General features: G+C 39.6%; 4 protein-coding genes across 5 annotated transcripts in view; all 4 read right to left on the bottom strand.

Moving 5' to 3' along the window:
- Positions 1-2292, bottom strand: part of LOC119547979 — a 36301-nt gene extending 34009 nt beyond the window's left edge. The window contains exon 1 of one of the 2 annotated variants that reach the window (XM_037855032.1): positions 1632-2292. The gene's annotated coding sequence lies outside the window, so the exon portion shown is untranslated. Of the gene's footprint in view, positions 1-1428; positions 1551-1631 lie in introns of those variants that run through there. The other variant, XM_037855033.1, reaches the window with a different exon arrangement.
- Positions 2293-3639: 1347 nt separating this feature from the next.
- Positions 3640-5220, bottom strand: LOC119547380. Its single transcript, XM_037854206.1, has 3 exons — positions 4979-5220; positions 4038-4295; positions 3640-3982 (listed from the first exon to the last, which is right to left on the bottom strand). The coding sequence occupies exons 1-3, from the start codon at positions 5134-5136 to the stop codon at positions 3958-3960; spliced, it is 441 nt and encodes a 146-aa protein (XP_037710134.1). The 5' UTR covers positions 5137-5220; the 3' UTR covers positions 3640-3957.
- A 2874-nt stretch (positions 5221-8094) lies between these two features.
- LOC119547957 lies at positions 8095-8854 on the bottom strand. Its single transcript, XM_037855007.1, has 2 exons — positions 8714-8854; positions 8095-8656 (listed from the first exon to the last, which is right to left on the bottom strand). The coding sequence occupies exons 1-2, from the start codon at positions 8759-8761 to the stop codon at positions 8303-8305; spliced, it is 402 nt and encodes a 133-aa protein (XP_037710935.1). The 5' UTR covers positions 8762-8854; the 3' UTR covers positions 8095-8302.
- Positions 8855-16058: 7204 nt separating this feature from the next.
- LOC119548100 lies at positions 16059-16899 on the bottom strand. Its single transcript, XM_037855189.1, has 2 exons — positions 16358-16899; positions 16059-16304 (listed from the first exon to the last, which is right to left on the bottom strand). The coding sequence occupies exons 1-2, from the start codon at positions 16881-16883 to the stop codon at positions 16279-16281; spliced, it is 552 nt and encodes a 183-aa protein (XP_037711117.1). The 5' UTR covers positions 16884-16899; the 3' UTR covers positions 16059-16278.
- Positions 16900-17809: the final 910 nt, after the last annotated feature.

Below are 17809 nucleotides of genomic sequence, written 5' to 3'. Positions count from 1 at the left end.
ACCATACAAAATGGCAAGCGGTTGGGCTGTCTTGCCCCTCACCCCTCAACCCCTCTCCTCAGATCCCTGGTGGCCCATGAATTATGCAATGAAATTTATTTCATTTTTCCCATTTCAGGCGAGAGCACATAAGCTTTTTTTTTTTTAGAAGTGTCGGGGTCGTCGACAGACTTCTGTTATTGTTATAAATGAGAGAGAAATGATTCTTTAATTTATGAAAAAAGTAGCATATTTTTGCCAGATGCAAAGATAGGTTTTAAATATGAATGGGTGAAGAATGTTGCTCCTGGGCACACCGACACCTAGACAATGTCTGAGTTTCTCCTTCCTGACCTGGCCCTTTGTCTCCGACCACTTTTGTCGCCTGGCCTTCCTTCCACTTATTAGTCTGCGTTTTGCAAATATTTGCATACGAGGCACGTTTCAGACATTTTTCTTCAGCTCATTTCTTTTATTTTGTTCTTATTATTATTATTACTCCTTGCTGCCACTCCGCTTCCCCCGATTTTCCATTTTCCTGTTTTCAGCGTCCTTCGTTAAAGTGTAAATGCGAGATTTCTTTGCACCACATCAAGCAAAATACAGAAAATGGGTAATAGTATGCGGAAAGAAAAGTATTTAAATCAGTTATGAAATTTTTTATGTTGGCCAGTTGGTATGCAAAACATGAAATTACGCAGGACTATAAAAGAGTTACAAGAACAACGCAAAATAAAAACGAAAAAATGGTATAGGAAGAGATTATTATTGCTGGGAATCTCAATTTTAACAACTAAGAGCAGAACAGACTGCTAAAATAAAATAAATATTTTTTAGGAATTATTAAAGCTAAGTTTTTTTTAAATATTTACATTTTTCCAGGATTAAAATTAAAAAAAAATGCAAACGCTTTGAAAAAAAGGTTTAAAATAAAATTAAAAACTCAAACGAATTCCCAAGTGCCGCCAATCACTTCAAAAACGGCTAATCTCATAATATAAGAAATGAACTATGTATTGGATCCACTTGTTAAGCATCAAAAGGCCCATGAAAGTGGAAGCCGAATTTAAAAGATGCCTTGACAAGGACACCCCGCCGATTGATGGCCTGAACATTTTCAAGGAACTAATCCTTAAGGCGACCCCCATAATCCACTTAATCCGCCGAACCGAACACGTTGCTGCCTATCAGACAAACGATTTCAGTGAAAAGGAATAAAGGAGCCGCTGTAAGGACATTTGGCAGGCTTCCCCCGTTATCCTTCATCCTCTTTTGACGACCCCTGATTGCTGCTGTATTTCGGGCACATCAATTTGTAATTTGTAAATGAAATTGCCTCGGCTCGGGCTTGCCTTTTTTTTTTCCTTGGGTCCCAACAGAAAAATGCAAATTTGTCAAATTGATTTAAAGCCCCGGTGTTGGCCAATTTAAATGCCAAAAATTAATTACACATGCACGCGCACACACGAGCACGGGTTTTTTTGTTGCCTGTTTTGTTTTCGTTTTTTGTTTTAATTTTATTTTGTGTTTCAGCCGCCTTCACTTGACACTTTTTGGGGTGTTTTGGGAACTTTTGATCTTTGGTAGGACCGTCGCTTGCCTGATGGATATCACCCGAGAATTGAGATTCGAGATTGCCGAGATTCGCACACCTCACACATTCAGTTGGCAGCTCGGCCCAGGCCCAAGTCAAGTATCCGCACCGTTGGCCCGCCGCTAAACGAACTCCGCCACGCTCCCGAGTGAACTGACTGGGGGCCCCGAGTGCCGCCAGCAGGTGACCCGAACGGGGACTTCGGCCATCGCACGAAGCTGGGTCTTATCACAGCCGAAGGATAAGCCGAGCGACCCGACGCAGTCGCACAAAAGAGAGCCGGCTTTCGTTGGTGTGTGGTGAGTTGTGTTTGTGGTGGTTAACTATACCACTCGTTGGTGAAAGGACCCATGTGCCGTGTGGTGAAAGTCAGCTCTTATCCTTATCAGTGGTGCGTTTTGGGTGGAGGGGGCTTTACAGCTCTTATCGGCCTCACAGACTGCCGCCCCCTTCCCGCATCCTTGCCTCGGCTGTCTCGTCCTTCGGGCTGACGAATGTGGGCAGGCGTCTGGCAGGAATGTGCCAAAATGTCGAGCAAACAACGTCGCCAAGCTGGTTTTTGTTTGCACCAAAAGCGATGATAAAACCAAGTCACTTACCACTGCGGAGAACTGATTTTTTTTATCGGAGGGCGGGATGATTTCCAGAAAGTCACTCTACTGACAGACAAGCCAACAGTCAAGTGACATGGTCACAGGTCTCTCGCTTGGCTTTATAAGCAATTATTTCTATAAATATACCATTTAGCTTGAGTGGTAATTCAACGTACTCTAGATTTAAGAGGAATACAACAACTGTTGATTTTGGAACACGTTTATAATATCAATTTGATAATAATAGTATTATAATTTGATATTATCAAACTGCCAAATACATAATCTTATAAACTGTATTTTGTAATATTTTTAAGTATCAGCGCCTTGGGTGGTACTCCCTTATACTTATAAATCCCACCCAATGGTTCCAATGGTTCCCTCGTTTTGATTCGATACCATTTTCTGCATTTAGGCAAATTGGCCTGAACGTATAATAATATCCTTGCATATTATACGAATTAAATAACTTTTTTTAAAGTCGGGTGCCCTTAACATCACTCTATAAGCAAATGACTTTGAGAAAAACAATAAAAAATTCACAAAATCTACGCCGATGTTTTAAAATGAACAATAATCATTATTATTGAGCTTCATTTTTTTGATATTATATAATTTTTTGAGCATTATAAAAATCAATTATTTAAAAATCTTATTGAAAATAAATGGATTAAAAGTCGCTTGGTGTTTTTCTTTTCTTTCTTTCATTATTTATAGACCCTGGTTGATTCAAAATGTCACATACAACCCACTTTGTTACATAATAACTTTATTGAAAGTTTGAACAATAATTTTGAAAAATTTGTTGTAACTGTAGACAGATTTTGATGCCTTTCCGTTCAAGCCCAGCCAATCACAAATGCACCTTTCACCTCACTGGGATCCTGATGAAGAGCTGCAGCGCAAGGACAACGTGTCCGAGTCATGTTCTGTGCAGTCACAATGGCCGGGCCCCAGCCAGTCTTGCTCCTTCCTCCGCCGGGTGGGCTGTCACCTCGGAACATTCATTTCGACTTTCATGCTCCTGCCAGCCGGAGAGTGTTCTGTTTTGGCCATAGCCATAGCCATAGCCATAGCCATGCCATGGCACTCCATCGAAGCGATGCTCGCGGCGGTAGACGAAGGAAATCCATCGCTTTTGCGCGCTTTCCTCGGGCCAAAATCAATGCAGCGGCATGACAGCCTGGTTTATTGGCTTCCATTTGGACGCTAAGGAGGCCAAACTAATTACCGTGCATAATAAATCAGATCCCTGTCATAGTCTGCCATTAGTTTGACACCACCCTGCCGACCGATTGCCCATTGGCCACTGGCCACTGGCCACCGGGAGAGTTCTTCTAGCATTTATGCAAATTGGCAGCAATGCCAGTGCCCGGGGCGATATAGCGACCTGGCTGGCTCGCTTCTGCCTTCTGCCTTCTGCATTATTAATTGCAATTTGTTTGCTATTTTTTCCAAGAAAAGTGTACCAGCTTTAACCTAATAATAGTCAAGCACATGGCTCTCCCCTGACCACGCTGACAATCCAGTTTATTTATGCAAAATTAATTGATTTCTATTGAAAGCGATGGGGCCAACGGAAAATGCAATTGACACATTTTTCTCGGGACATAATGAGGGGTAATTTATAATCATGGCACAATTGAAAGCTTTTAAAATAAGAGCCATGTTGCGTGACTCCGGCGTTGAAGGGGTCAAATTGTAACAAATTGTTTATGTCCTACACCGAGTGGGTTGAAGTGCATTAATTAGCAGTTTTTAATTTGACATTTCAACTCGGAAAATTGCATGTTAGTACAGAAGAAAAGATTGATTCCTGTGCATTAAAATAATTTGTTATTGAGGAATTTGCTAGTAATAGGAGCTCTTACCTTAACTGCCTAAAGAAGTTGACTTTCTTGCGCGTTTCGGATAGATTGTGCATATGATCATCTAGGAACTTAAAATCCAGGCCCGTTGTGAACTCAAAATCGTTTTTGGGCTTGCGATTAAATAAGGGATCTGGAGATTCGGTTTTTGGAACGAGTGGCTTACAACGATTCGGGTACGGTTGGGAATATTGTCGTGTGTAACTGGACAGCATTGGGGGTTCCATAATGTCATCGATATCGGAAGATCCATAGCGGGGACTGAGGAAAACAGTTAATTTTACTCGTTACTCGTTATTCGTTACTAGTTACTAGTTACTAGTTACTAGTTACTAGTTACTAGTTACTAGTTACTAGTTACTAGTTACTAGTTACTAGTTACTAGTTACTAGTTACTAGTTACTAGTTACTAGTTACTAGTTACTAGTTACTAGTTACTAGTTACTAGTTACTAGTTACTAGTTACTAGTTACTAGTTACTAGTTACTAGTTACTAGTTACTAGTTACTAGTTACTAGTTACTAGTTACTAGTTACTAGTTATTAGTTATTAGTTACTAGTTACTAGTTACTAGTTACTAGTTACTAGTTACTAGTTACTAGTTACTAGTTACTAGTTACTAGTTACTAGTTACTAGTTACTAGTTACTAGTTACTAGTTACTAGTTACTAGTTACTAGTTACTTATTCAAATTTCAACGTAGTTTTATAAAGAACAAATGTGGTTAGTCTCTCCGACCACGGCAAAGTGAAGAGCTAGTTCAGTTATAAATTACTAATTCTGCACTAAACTTTTTAAAAATTTTCAACATGTCAATATCACATGAATTTTTTTTGATTAAAAGAAAAAGCCATAATTCCGTTATCACATCAGACCAATTTAATGGCTTATACTACCCACAAGGACCCCTTTTATTTCCCTAAACAGGATAATTTTCCACTCACTCATCCATATTAAATGACTGAAAGTTGACCAGCTTTTTCTCCTGCGTGGAAATCGTCCTTAGCCCCTTGGCGCCCTCTTCGAGCATCGCCTGTGTGGTGGTCTTCATCTCATCCTTGGCCATTGAGTCCCACAACTTGGTCTTCTTTTTGCAGGCCATTTGGACTATGAACGCTGTGTGTTTGGAACGGTGAGTTAACGATGTAAACGAACAGGCAGCCTGAACGAAGTTTACTGGGCGATCTGAAATGTTTCTCAGAGTGTATTCCTCTCAACCTTTGAGCTCGCCATAATCCCCCAGAGCACAAAAACAGAAATCACATCATTAAACAGCCAGAGAGTTGTCGGCTGGCAGTCGTTGCACAATATTATAAACGCCACAATTGAATTCACAAGCGGATTTATTGTGGGCGGAGGCAAATGGTTTCTGAATCAATAGGCGATGAAAATGAAAATCGAATAGTGGGTCAGGTCAGGGATGTGGAAATGCACGGGAGGAGAAAGCTTCGGTTCGGTTTGTTTAGTGGCCAACCCGACTACAATGGCCAATAACGATGCCGATTGGCTCTTTGGCGTCTCTCATAATGAGCTGCCACCTCTGTTTGCTCTTGCAGCGACATTAATACGGGCTAATTAAACAAATATTGTGTGCATCTGACTATGAATTGCCATGTGCGTGTGGGTTGCTGGGGTGTAATTCGCTTAGCTGGTCTGTGGATATGGCTGCGTGAGTCGCCCCATAGAAAGAAACATTTAACTACCTCTAACTAAATTAAATTTACTTTAAAAAAATTTTAAAAATATTTAAATACTTTACTGAAAAGTCATTAAAAATTTTAACCCTATTAAAAACAATATAATTTATATTTGAGTGGTTTCCTTTTTAGATTTTTATAAGAAAACGCCTAATTTATATAACGTAGATTAGTGGGAGCATTTATAAGAACTATTTAAAATGTAAATCATTTCATACTCAATTATACTTTGAACCATTTTCTTTTAACACATCCCTAAACAATAAACTAATTTCTTATTTCATTTAAACCCCGATCCTAATCCCCTCACGACTCCAGTCACGATTGCATTTTATAAGCTTGCCTGGGACTGTATCTTTTTCCGTGATTACGCCTATCAGGCGACTTGTATCAACAGACAACATGGGAACGTCGGTGACACCAAACCGAATGTTTAACAACATAATGGGATGGTCGGCGAGGGGAATTGGAATTGGAAACGGGGAGCGGAAACGGAAGTGATGCAGAAAATGAACGCATGGTGGCTCATAAATTATGGGGCATCATTCTGCAGCCGCAGCATTTTGCGGCGCATAATTTGCACTTTTAACCATTTTCACAGTGCATTGGGCATAATTAAAAGCAACAATGCCAAGGCTGCTGGCCGCTAGTCCAGCTTCGATTTCGATTTTGGCAACCGTTGCCACAAAAATCCCGGTTAACCCTAAAAGGGAGAGCAAGGAAAGTGTACGAAAAATATAGGATTTTGGATAGGATTCGATCTGTACGGTTTATAAAATGTAAGAAATATTTCATATGTATAAAATCTTATCTTTTTAGATACGCCTGACAAAAACAAAATGTACACTATCAACATTTTTAGGTTGAATATTTAATGTACTTAAAATATGGTTAATATTTAGAAACAAATATTATATTATTAAGCTTCATTATTTTATAAAACTTAAAAATATTTCATATATATTAAATGTAAGTTTTCTGGATACACCTGACAAAAAGAAAATGTACACTGCTTTAATATTTAATGTACTTAAAGAAATTGTTAATACATTTAGCTTATCATTTAAGTTTTTTTTTTGACCCAATATTAAAATCATTTGTCACCTAAGAATAATAACATGGACTAGGCATTGCAGATATATTTTACGATCCAGTTGAAGTAAAATTCCGGTGATGCATAAATATTTCGACCGTGTTGGCCAGCTTTATTATAATTTTAGAATTTCATCAGTGCAAAGATGTTGCCGACAGACAAGTTTCTCACCTCAAAGTTTCCCACGCCCCCCAGTTGACTCGTACAAGGTTTTCTGTGGGCGTGGCCGCATCAGCTCCGGGGGCAGGCAGCCATGGTGCACTTAACAAATTAATGTCAAGCCACAATAAAAGTCAACAGCTGGCTGCTGCAGGGGCGGCGAAAGGCAAAGCAGGCTTAGGGCCAAAAAGGGGGCAGTGAAAGTGGTGGCCAAAACAGGGGGTGGTGCAATGAACGGGATCCGACACACATAAGTTAAACAAATATACTGCACACCCGCACGCCCATAAAAATGCAGATGCAGTTGCACAGATGGTCGGACGTCGTAAAGTCTCCGGAAAAGGGGAAGTGCACCTGCTGCCAAAGACTCCAAAACTTGGGACCCGAGATGCTGAATCAAATTCAGATATTAAATAATCGAATTCCTCGCATGCACATCGTTTCAAATTCACGTTCGCACTTTCATCCACATCCAGTGCACATTCACTCCACACTCACATCCTCACTCTGTCTAACGCGGATAGAATCAGTTTGCCCTTCTCCCCGAAATATTCACCGAGCTTTTTGTATCTTGCATCTTTAAGCAATTTTTCTCGCCAACTCGCTTTGCCCGAGATTTTGCGCTTGACATATAATTTTTATGAGGCAGGGGCGTAGACAGAGGGTTATGAAAAAATTAACAAAAAGTGTTTAGGATTGACCAGAAAAAAAGAATGTGAAGGCAAGGAAAGAAAATTTGTTTTATATTATTTTGTATTTAACCGAAAAACAGAGATAAGAACAAGATTGCTCCTAAAATAACTCTGGGAAAGACAGCAGACAGATAACCAGACAGCAACATTTGACATTCTTGGACATATGAAAGTAAAGCAAAAGGCAAGATAGCGAATATATTAAAATAAAAGCTTTTATTATTAACAAAAAGCTAATATCTATATAGAATTAATATCAATAGTTTCTCCTTGCACAAGAACTACTACCTTTAAGGCAATAAAATAATATCACCAATGATTAAAAATGTCTTTTTGCTTTACAACTCCCAACCCTTTCTCCGAAACCCCCATATAAAAAGTTCACTTTACGCCCATGCCCAAACATTTTCTGTATCCTTTCGGTATCCTTTATTTGCGTATGGCAGAAACTTCTGGCACGCACGTCCGCCCCAACTTTTGATGGCTGAGGTGTGAAATTTTGCGAGCTGCACGAGGCAAATAGGCATAAAATTATTTAAAACTCGACTCGGGACTGCACAAAAGGATGCGGCATAAACGCGTGGCAGTTTCGCACTTCACCTAAAGTCTTCAGTTTCTTCCTTAAATTTAGTGGGAAACGTCCTTCTGCTGCTGTTCCAGTTTCTGCCAGGCCTGGACATATTCCTGGTAGAAAGCGGAAAGCAGGTGAGGGACACGTTCCAAGGCGAGTTCCAAAGGAACCAATTCGGGTTCATAAAGATCCTTGAATTTAATAAGGAGAAACTGCTCCTTGTAGATGTTCTGTACCATATCCAAAATAGATTCAACTTCATATCCTCGCTCAAAAGCATCGACCGCGGGAATTTCTGGCAGATTCAAAAGATCTGAAGAGAACTTCTTGAGGGGTTTCTTAACTGTTTGAAGAAGGGTAAAGGTTGCTGGTTTTGCTGGCAAGGTGAAAGTTCTTTTGGTCACAGGTTTCTACGGAGGTTATAATTAGTTTTTGGTGGATGATTTTTTCGTTAGAGATATACTTACATTATTCTGGCTGACCAGAGTTTTTCGTTTTCGGGCCGCTGATTCCATTTCGCCTTGTAAAATATATATATTTCTCTATGCTCTTCTGACTGTTCCTGTCATTCAGTGTTGAAATCTTTTTGCTCCTTCCGAGTGGCAATTCATAGCCTGCTGTGGTCGGGAAATTCATATGACTTTCGCTTCTGTTGCCTGTTCTACAAATGAACTTCCTGCGGCCAAAACAACTTCACGGCACTTTGAGCCCGGCCCATGGCAACCAGTGGAAAGCGGTGGAAATGCAGTTAAATGAGCGGAAATGCAAAATTAACTCGCCACGAAAGCACAGAGCAAACAAAGAAATTGTTGTACAACTAAAAAAAATAACCCCCACACACACTCTGAGCGAAGAAAAATGAAGAGGAAATAGAGAATGAGAAAATCAAGTGCCGTGGCACAAAAAAAGAAGGGGTAAAAAACGCAATTGAAAGCAAGTAAAACCGGCAGAACAGAAAAAATATATAATAGCAGAATAAACGTTGCCACTTGGCCAAATTTAATGCAAATATTTGGCCAGCCGCAAAAGGAAATGTTGTCTTTCCCGCTCCCGACGAAAAGCTTTCATTGCTTTCAGCTAATGTAATGGGGTTTTGTGAATAAAATGACGGGAAATTATGGGATTCAAATTGGATACATTTTATAATATAATTTCTGTATATTTTAAGTCAGTTAAGACCTATTTGATATTCTAAACATTCGAAGATGACTTTACACTTCCGGCATCTATAGAAATGTGAGATGCTCAGCAAAGCGAACCGTTTTCGTTGCCAAAAACCGAATTTCCTTGCAAATTTTAAAATATATATATATTTCCGGTTCCCCCGCCACATTTTCCAAATTATCCTCCGCAAAGAATTCCGCTGAGCTTGATAAATAGAAGCGAGTCGTTCGAGAACTGTGCATGATTTATCTCTTCGTTTGCTCGTTTTATTCCGGTCTCTTGTTTATTTTCTTGCTGTGACAACGACGCACTTTTCGGGATTTTCGAAATTGTATTTAATTGTTGGGGTTGTAGCGGCGGCCCAACAGGACAGGGAAGTCCTTCGGTCGGCACTTAAAATTAAACAAACATTTTGCCTCGCCATGGAAATGACAATAAAAATAGCATCAAATTTATGGCATGCCGAAATAGAGAGGTGGAGGAAACGAAAATGGAATATGGAAAAGGAGGAGCAGGACCTCGTTGAGGTCATTTTGCTCTCTTGCATCGTCCTTTTATTTCAACTCCATTTCGTCTGTCGTTCACTTAAAAAAATGATTTCTCAATTTTAAAAAATAAATTTACATACCTATTTTATTGCCACTGATGTAAATGTAAAATGGTTAGGTACTCTAACAAATATTTCGAATTTCTTAAATGGTTTAAACAATTTTCATAAAGAATAAATATATTATAACATATATAAACATACAACTCATTCATTGAAGCAGTTTTTAAATGGACTATCCGATAAATAATATTTACAGGCCTATAAATTAACACAAAGCAATATCCTACCAAGTAGAAATTGAAAAAGAATGTCTTTTGAACATATTACAACCGGAAAAAAAGCTACAAACAAAATAACCTACACTCAGAAAAAGCCCAAGCTCATTGGGCGTCTTTCAAGCCTAAATGGGCTTTAAATTTAAGAACGTTTCATTCTTAAAACAGAATTCTTAATTTGAGAACATTTTCGGGGCGAAACCATTTTCTTGAATTAAGAATTTATTATCTTTAAATTAGAACGTTTTCAGATAATTTGGGTTTTAAGAATGATTTATTCCTTAATGATTTATTCCATATTTATTCCTTAAACAGGCCCAAAAAATAATATCCAAAATTAAGTAGAAATCGATATCAAATTTAGGATGGGTCTTTATTTGAGTGTATATTAACTTATTTTAATTCTAAATTTTAAACCTTAAATGATTACATGATCTTTATATATTTTTTTTTTTTAATTTATATATTCATAGAGCCCTCATGAATGCATCAACAAACCGTATAACTAATACGGCAGATCGGTTATTTGTTTGCCTTAAATCCAGAATGTCTGGGAGCTAGCATTTTTTCCGACTGTTTTTGGCAAGTGGCGTCTGTTAACTTGGCACTGACTTTGCCTTTTTCAGTCGCACTGACTTTGCACAATTAATGGCCACCTTCTGCTGTACCGCTGCCCGTTCCCCAAACCGCCAACCGCCCACTGTCCAACGCCCACCGCCACCCACCACCCACCAGACATTCCCAATTCCGCGCAATTATTGCGGGCATTGTGTGAGAACCTTTTGCCAAGTGTCTTGTGTGTCAGCGTCACCGCTAAATTTAACATAATCCTCGGATGCTTCAGACCAAATGCTCCGAATGCTCCTGTTGGGCGCCAGGAAAATTGTTGGCAGCTGACGCGACTTGGCCAGGATGTTGCCCGAGGTCCTTTGTTAGCCCTTTTCCAGCCTGCCGCTTTTCTTCTTGCGCATAATTAATTTCACGTTCTTGCCAAAAATTATGCGACAGGATTTGTTTGCCCACGCTCCTTTTCCTCTAGCGGAAAGTCCTTCCTCGTTTTGATTTCCCTCTTTGCTGTAGTTTGTTGTATTTGTTTTGCATTTTGGCAACATCTCGTCAGCCGCCTAGCGAACTTAAGTCCTCCGGCGGACCGTCAAGTCTGGCCAATTGTGCTGCAAAGTCAGCTTAAATAAAAAGTTTCTCGAAATAATCAGTGTAAACGGCTAAGCCATTTTAAATGCTTAACATTCCATTGTCAATACCAAAAAGTTTAGTGCAGCAAAGTGAATTTCTTGAACCAACAGACATTTTTTGTGTTTCTTCAAGACTTTAAATGTTATTGTTATTTAAACAGTTAAGTAAAGTGGTGTGAAATGGTACAAAACGTACAATTTGAGCAAACACATAGCCAAAATATATTTGATTTTGAAGCAGAAACGAATCGTGTAGATTGCTGCATTCAAAATGCAAACAAAACCCAAAATAGACACAATCAAATATCATATTTATCGATGGCACAAGTTTAAGCATCACAAGCCCCCCGGAATTCACACTCGGACATTTATAATTGTTTCGCAGCCTCTGCAATCGATAACAATTTAAATCCATTGCTGCCAATAAACAATTATTGCAGCTAACAGCAAAAGCGAGCGCCTCCACCATTTACCCCAATTCGATTTCCATACCAACTGGGCTCAAATGGGTTCTAGGCCATCAGCCCCATTAGCCACAATCCACAGCATGGTAGTCGGCCATAAGCCGGCGGACATTTGGCCAGACTTTCGTTGAGCTTTTTATCTTCATAAAAACGCCGCCAGACAAAACACACATGCAGAACGAGATGGCAGACGGACTAACCCGAAAACGAAATTCATTGCAAAAATGTTCAAAAATTGGCGAACGAAAAATTGAGTGAAAAATTCAGGCAGCTGGCTGCCCACACCATACCACCAAGGAGCACTAAATAAAGTTTGCACTGAAAAACTATTAGGGAGTCGGCACAAAAAATTCACTTAGAATGTCACAGACAAAAAATAACAACAGGCAAGCCCAGCAAAAAAAAAAATAGATAGAAATGAAAGCAAGTTTATCCACCCATAGAAGCTCGTATTGCAAATTCCAAAAGAGGCAATGAAATGGCAACCGACTGTATGGGATTGGAGGAATTCGAAGGGCTTTTTTCCCCAGGGGGAGAACAAACCGAAACAGGAAATTAAAATCGAATCGTGTGTGCTTTGAATTGTGCATCTTCCATCTGAGCACGTGTATCTCTGTATCTGTGCATCTGTAGGAAGAACCCCCTCTGATAAGTAGACGCCCCAAACACCAGAAAGTGTTTAATTTGATAGGGCCCCAGGGACTCTAGAATGAAGGGGGGTTTTTGGTCAAAAACTTTTCGCCGTTACCTTGACTTCCAGAATTTATGTGCAAAGTTTTTCCGCGTCTGCGTTTCTGGGTGTGTGTGCTTGCCCAAATTATGCAATTTTAACGCATAAATTTCATGACTCGCGACCGGCGGCCATTGCAGGGAGGAAGCTCCAGATTCGGTATCCAGCTCCAGCTCCAGTTTCAGTTTCAGTTCCAGCTCCGGCTTCCTCTTCCACATTTCCCCCGGCAACTTTGGCCCAAAGTTCACACAACTGCGACTGTCTAATTAAAGCGTCCAGCTGCCGGGACATCTTTCCTGGCCCAGTCGCAGTCGCAGTTTAAGTCGCATTCCCATCCTCGGAGCCAGTGCAATTTAAATGCAGCAACCAAAATAGGTAAAACCGCTTTTATGGCCCCAAAGTAGGGTATTATGGCTAAGAAAGAACAGTGGATTATTAAAAACATTTTTCAAAGAATTTCTAAAAGTAGTAAAATCTAAGAAATCTATAAAACTGGTTAAGTAAATATATATTAAATTTTCAAAAATTAAAAAAGTTTTTTTATATTTTCTAGTAGCATCTCCAAAACTTTTTTACTACGCTCTCCAATCCGGTGCATTCTTCAGGGAGCAGCCAATCTACTCAGATATTCATACATCCCCGCAGTGCATTAATCAACTGCGAGTGTATTCCATCTTCGTCTCGTTGCGAGTCTGCTGATGTTGGAGCTTGGTCTTGGATCCGGTCGTAAATATAAAAGTTGGCATCGCTCCCCGGAGACAAATCAGTTTGATTTTGATTGCATCTTTTACGGCCTTTGGCACCTTATAACTTTTTCCGGCTCACCTGAGCGACCCGCTGAATTCTGAAGTGGCGAAGAAAGCGGCGACACGGGTCCAAACCGATGCCCTAAGCAGATGTCGGGTTGAGTTCTATCGTGGCAGACGCTTGTCCTAATCCCAATCAGATGCACTGTTCAAAAATGTAAGAAATAGTAACAAACAAAAAATCCGGACAGAGAAAGACTATTACAAATATATATTGTACATCAAAACTCATTACGTTTTTCACTTTCAAGTCTAGATCATCATACCAGTTAATGTGACACATTTAAGGAGAAATAAAACTATAAATAGTATACAAATGATATTACCTATTATTGGATACAATCCCAATGACTTAATTGTTTTAGTATAACAAATATTTCTCCCAGTGCTTATTTCCTTTCTCCTTCCGCTTAACTGCAGTTTGGCATCATTGGGCCATGTCCTGTATGTGTTTCGTCATGTTTTGTAGCCCGTCCTTCGCCGTGCGCCTGCTTTTTCTTGCCAGGATAAGCTCGTAAAACTTTTCGTAAGCCAAAAGCCGAAAGGAGCGAGGAAAAAAACTTGACTTTGTTTATTTCTTGTTTCCTCTTTTTTTTGGCTTTGTTTCCCGGAAGTTTTATGCGTGAGCCGAAAGGTGACCAAACGGCATGGAGAACAAGGAAAATTAAGGACTTTAATGAATCGTCGGGGAGCGTTTGAAAATCCTGTGAGGAAAACCCCAGAAACAACAAAAAAATATTTAAAAGAGATAGGAACAGCTCCAGCTCCATGGCAGGTCTAAAAAATGTCACACACAAAATGCTTTTACAATTGAAATGTCAATAATGTTTTATGACATTGCAGCGAAGGGCCCAAGGAAAACCAACCAAGTTGAGGCAAAACCCGCCCCGCAAAATATTTTCATTTGCCTGACAAATCTTGACATGCAACAGCAATCAAAAGCGACGGCTTTGGGCTTGCCCAGGGGCCACCAGAGGGTTAAGGGTGCGGGAGGCGCCACCGAAACAGGACAACATTTTGTGGCCTGTCTTGCGGTGTTTGCCTGAAATTGGCCAGAAACGAGACAGGAGCGAGCGCAAAAAGTACAAACGATAAAAGGGACTGAGGAAATCCAATTCAAAATGCCATCAGACATTCTAATTTCATTCATTTTTCAATACAATTTCCAAGGTCCGGCCACTCACTTCCTTGTGGCCGCATAAATTGTGATTCCGATAAAGGCAAAACAAGCCAAAAACACGGAATCAAAATGCGAATGGAACGGGCATGGGAACGGTGACAGTGACTGTTCCTTTGGCGTGACTCCAAATTCGGAATTACGCTCGTTTTGAGCAAATTGAATTTCTTCACTTGCCATTCGGATTTAAAAAAACTTTGGTGTAATCATATCCACAATCTTTTGATATGCAGTTGGTCCATTTGAAGAAGTTTGGGAAAATTAAGTTTTGGTTTATCATGCATTCAGTTCATGGTAACTTTAGTTAAATAAAAAAAATTCCAACCCTTTAATAAAGTTTTGAATTATGTTTTTTATTTTATTACTTTAATTATTTTTAATTTAACAAATGTAATATAGTGAAATTACAATAATATATCGTATTTTCTGGTTAGGGTATTATAACTTCGCTGGCCCGTCATAAGTATGAGCTGCTTTTCCTAACGCATTTCATCTGCATTTGCAACGCGACAATGTAGGTGACACTAACCCATTTCGAAATTCAGACGCAGTTCCATCTGCATAGGACCTAAAGGGAATAAAAAAAATGGTATAAAACCAGAACAGCTGCAGACAAAAACTGCAAAAGCATTGCAAACTTAGAAGAATTCAAGAAAATTCACAGTTTTCTATAGAAGATAAGAATTTGCATTCAATAGCAAGGACAACCGACTTGCGGTCATTAACTGGACCTTGATCTGGGTCTTAAGGGCGAAATGAAATTAGCCTTGGCGCATTGTTTGATCGGCAGAGCGAAATTGAATTGGTCCGCCGCAAAATGATAATTAGCATCATAAAGCACGGCTCCAATGTTCCTTGTAAACTAATTAAACCTGCTGCAACAACAGTAACAATTGCCAACGCTTCGCCCCAAATGCAATCACAAATTAATTGTGGCAATAATTGCTTTATAAATAACTATAAGCCCACAACTACCAACTTGCCATATATGTATGTATGTAATGGCGAGCACTTGTATATATGTATGTTTATTTATAAGCGTGTATTTGAGCAGGTGCACAAATGTGGGTGTAGTGTTTATGTGTGCGCACCCTCGCAAAACCATTGAATCGCTTTGCGGCAGATTAGTTAATAACCAAGCAAAGTTGATTTAAAGCCGCAACGCGAGATGCCGGCTAATACACTAAGTTAAACAAAAAAACTTTTTTTCAAATATTTTTTTTAACCACAAGCCATAAGGTATGCTATCTATTAGCACTTGGAGCACTTCAATGCCATAATAATTTCGATTTTTGGATATTCAAGATAGATAGATATTATATAGATAAAGGACCTTTCATGTAACTATGTACCTTTTAAACTCACAAATATCTTAATATTCCAAGCCGTATCTTATTTATTTAAAAAGTATTTAAAGTTCAATAGTTAAATTACATAATCAGAGAACCGATATTATAACATTGTATTTTTCTGAGTGCAAACTTAGGCCGAAATGAAGAGGGCGAGAAAGTGGCTGGGCTCGATGCTCGGCTAATGAGGCCAACGGCGCGTATGATTGATTTAGGTAACTGTGAGATGGGGCTGAGTGAAATCCGCTTGGGGCTGGCATTCCTATTTGCATAATTCATAATTCAATTGATTCGCACTCGAAAGCCGCTCTTGGTCAACAAGCCCTACCGATTCTCATGGATAATATAAGCTGAAAATATGGTATTATACAAGTGTAAGTGTTGATTTTCAGCAAGAACTTACTTCCCAAGCATACAGCCAATACTGAAATGAAACATATAATGCTATTTCGTATGATGTGGGATGCATTTGACTGAATTAATTGCTGATCGCACTCCCCACACACTGGTTCATAGGGCTTTTTGAGCATATCATCCAGATCCCTTGGCTTCAGACCGGTCCCTAAGGTATAGACCCCTAGCCGTGGGGATTTCTTGGGATCCAGTTCGATCTTGACATCCATCGAGTTCCACTGGGCATTTTTTTCCTTAATTAACTTGTCTTTTGCTATGCTCTTTACAACTATGGAGCAATCGGGTAAAACCTCCTTAACTGGCGACAGGGTTACAGTAAACTCGGTGGTATCAAAAGCTTCTACTGTGCCTTTCGACGGTTCCACCTTGTAATCCTTATCATTACTCAAACAAACACTATAGATCACAACCTTATCGCTGGAATTGATCAGAACTATCAGACGCTTTTGGCAGTGCAAAAGAGACGCCTGAAAACTTAGGGTTCTTGGTGTTACAATTAACTGAACGTCAGACATTTTGAGGTTGTCAATTTATTTGTATAAATTCATGCACAATTTTTTGGTGAGCACAACTTGATATACTACTCAGTTCAAGTAAAAACCAATAAACATTTTTTGGAACTAAAAAGCGTGTTTCATAATTGATTAAATTAAATAATTTTGTCAGGTATTTTTTGATTAAAAGTCGGCATTATTGCTAATTCAGTGACCCATACATCAAAAGTCACTGGCACAATTACGCAAGACTTAAGTGTTGTCATGATATATCTTGGTCCTGGACTTATCCTGATCCACTTGAACTGTCCTGAGGGCAGCCGCTCATTATGTAAATTGCTTTCCCCCTGTATTTGCCACATCGATAACATTATTAGCAACAAATGTCCTTATACCATCCTTGACTGCTGACCAAATTTGTCAGCTTTGCCAATTTGGGGCTACCCTCGTCTTCGTTTTTTCTACCAATTTTCCTTTTTCTTTTTGGCCAACTGAATGGGCTGCCTGGATTTGGAGCGCGTCCGCTGTCAGCAGCATTTGTTGAACGTTTCCTGGGAGTTTCTCCTGCCAAAATTCCGATTCACTGCCCCCCCCTCGCAAGGACTTTTCCCATTCAGACTTATGAAGCATCGTGCATTGTTGTGCCGGGACAACCGTTGACAGCCAGCACGGAGACAAGTTTTTCTTTCGCTTCGGCTTGGACAAAACGGTGCGTAGTTGAGCGCAGCTGCTTCAAAATATAATAAATAAATAAACATAATTTATAAGTAGCAGATTTTTTACGTCTGTGTTGGCACAAATGCTTAAGCACTCCCGCTTTTATACGCCGACAAGGATCTGCTCGGCACTCGAATTTATTTCATTTTTATCTCGGCAGATGAATGCGGTGCCATGTTGCGGGTATTTTTGCCGAGGCAGGAGTCCTGAGACAAAACACGATGAGATTA

The sequence above is a fragment of the Drosophila subpulchrella genome, chromosome 2L (genome assembly GCF_014743375.2).
Source record: "Drosophila subpulchrella strain 33 F10 #4 breed RU33 chromosome 2L, RU_Dsub_v1.1 Primary Assembly, whole genome shotgun sequence".
In the NCBI taxonomy this organism is placed as follows: Eukaryota; Metazoa; Arthropoda; class Insecta; order Diptera; family Drosophilidae; genus Drosophila; species Drosophila subpulchrella.
This window is presented reverse-complemented; position numbering and strand designations above follow the sequence as displayed.

What these genes read in the sequence shown, in the direction of transcription:
- LOC119547957 (XM_037855007.1), bottom strand. Translation starts at nt 8,761, where the DNA reads ATGGAATCAGCGGCCCGAAAACGAAAAACTCTGGTCAGCCAGAATAAT. An exon ending in CTCTGGTCAGCCAGAATAAT is followed by an intron (nt 8,657 to 8,713) that starts GTAAGTATATCT and finishes TAACCTCCGTAG; the next exon opens with AAACCTGTGACCAAAAGAAC.
- LOC119547380 (XM_037854206.1), bottom strand. Translation starts at nt 5,136, where the DNA reads ATGGCCTGCAAAAAGAAGACCAAGTTGTGGGACTCAATGGCCAAGGAT. An exon ending in CAGTCATTTAATATGGATGA is followed by an intron (nt 4,296 to 4,978) that starts GTGAGTGGAAAA and finishes TGTTTTCCTCAG; the next exon opens with TCCCCGCTATGGATCTTCCG. An exon ending in AACTTCTTTAGGCAGTTAAG is followed by an intron (nt 3,983 to 4,037) that starts GTAAGAGCTCCT and finishes TTTAATGCACAG; the next exon opens with GAATCAATCTTTTCTTCTGT.
- LOC119548100 (XM_037855189.1), bottom strand. Translation starts at nt 16,883, where the DNA reads ATGTCTGACGTTCAGTTAATTGTAACACCAAGAACCCTAAGTTTTCAG. An exon ending in ATTGGCTGTATGCTTGGGAA is followed by an intron (nt 16,305 to 16,357) that starts GTAAGTTCTTGC and finishes CCATATTTTCAG; the next exon opens with CTTATATTATCCATGAGAAT.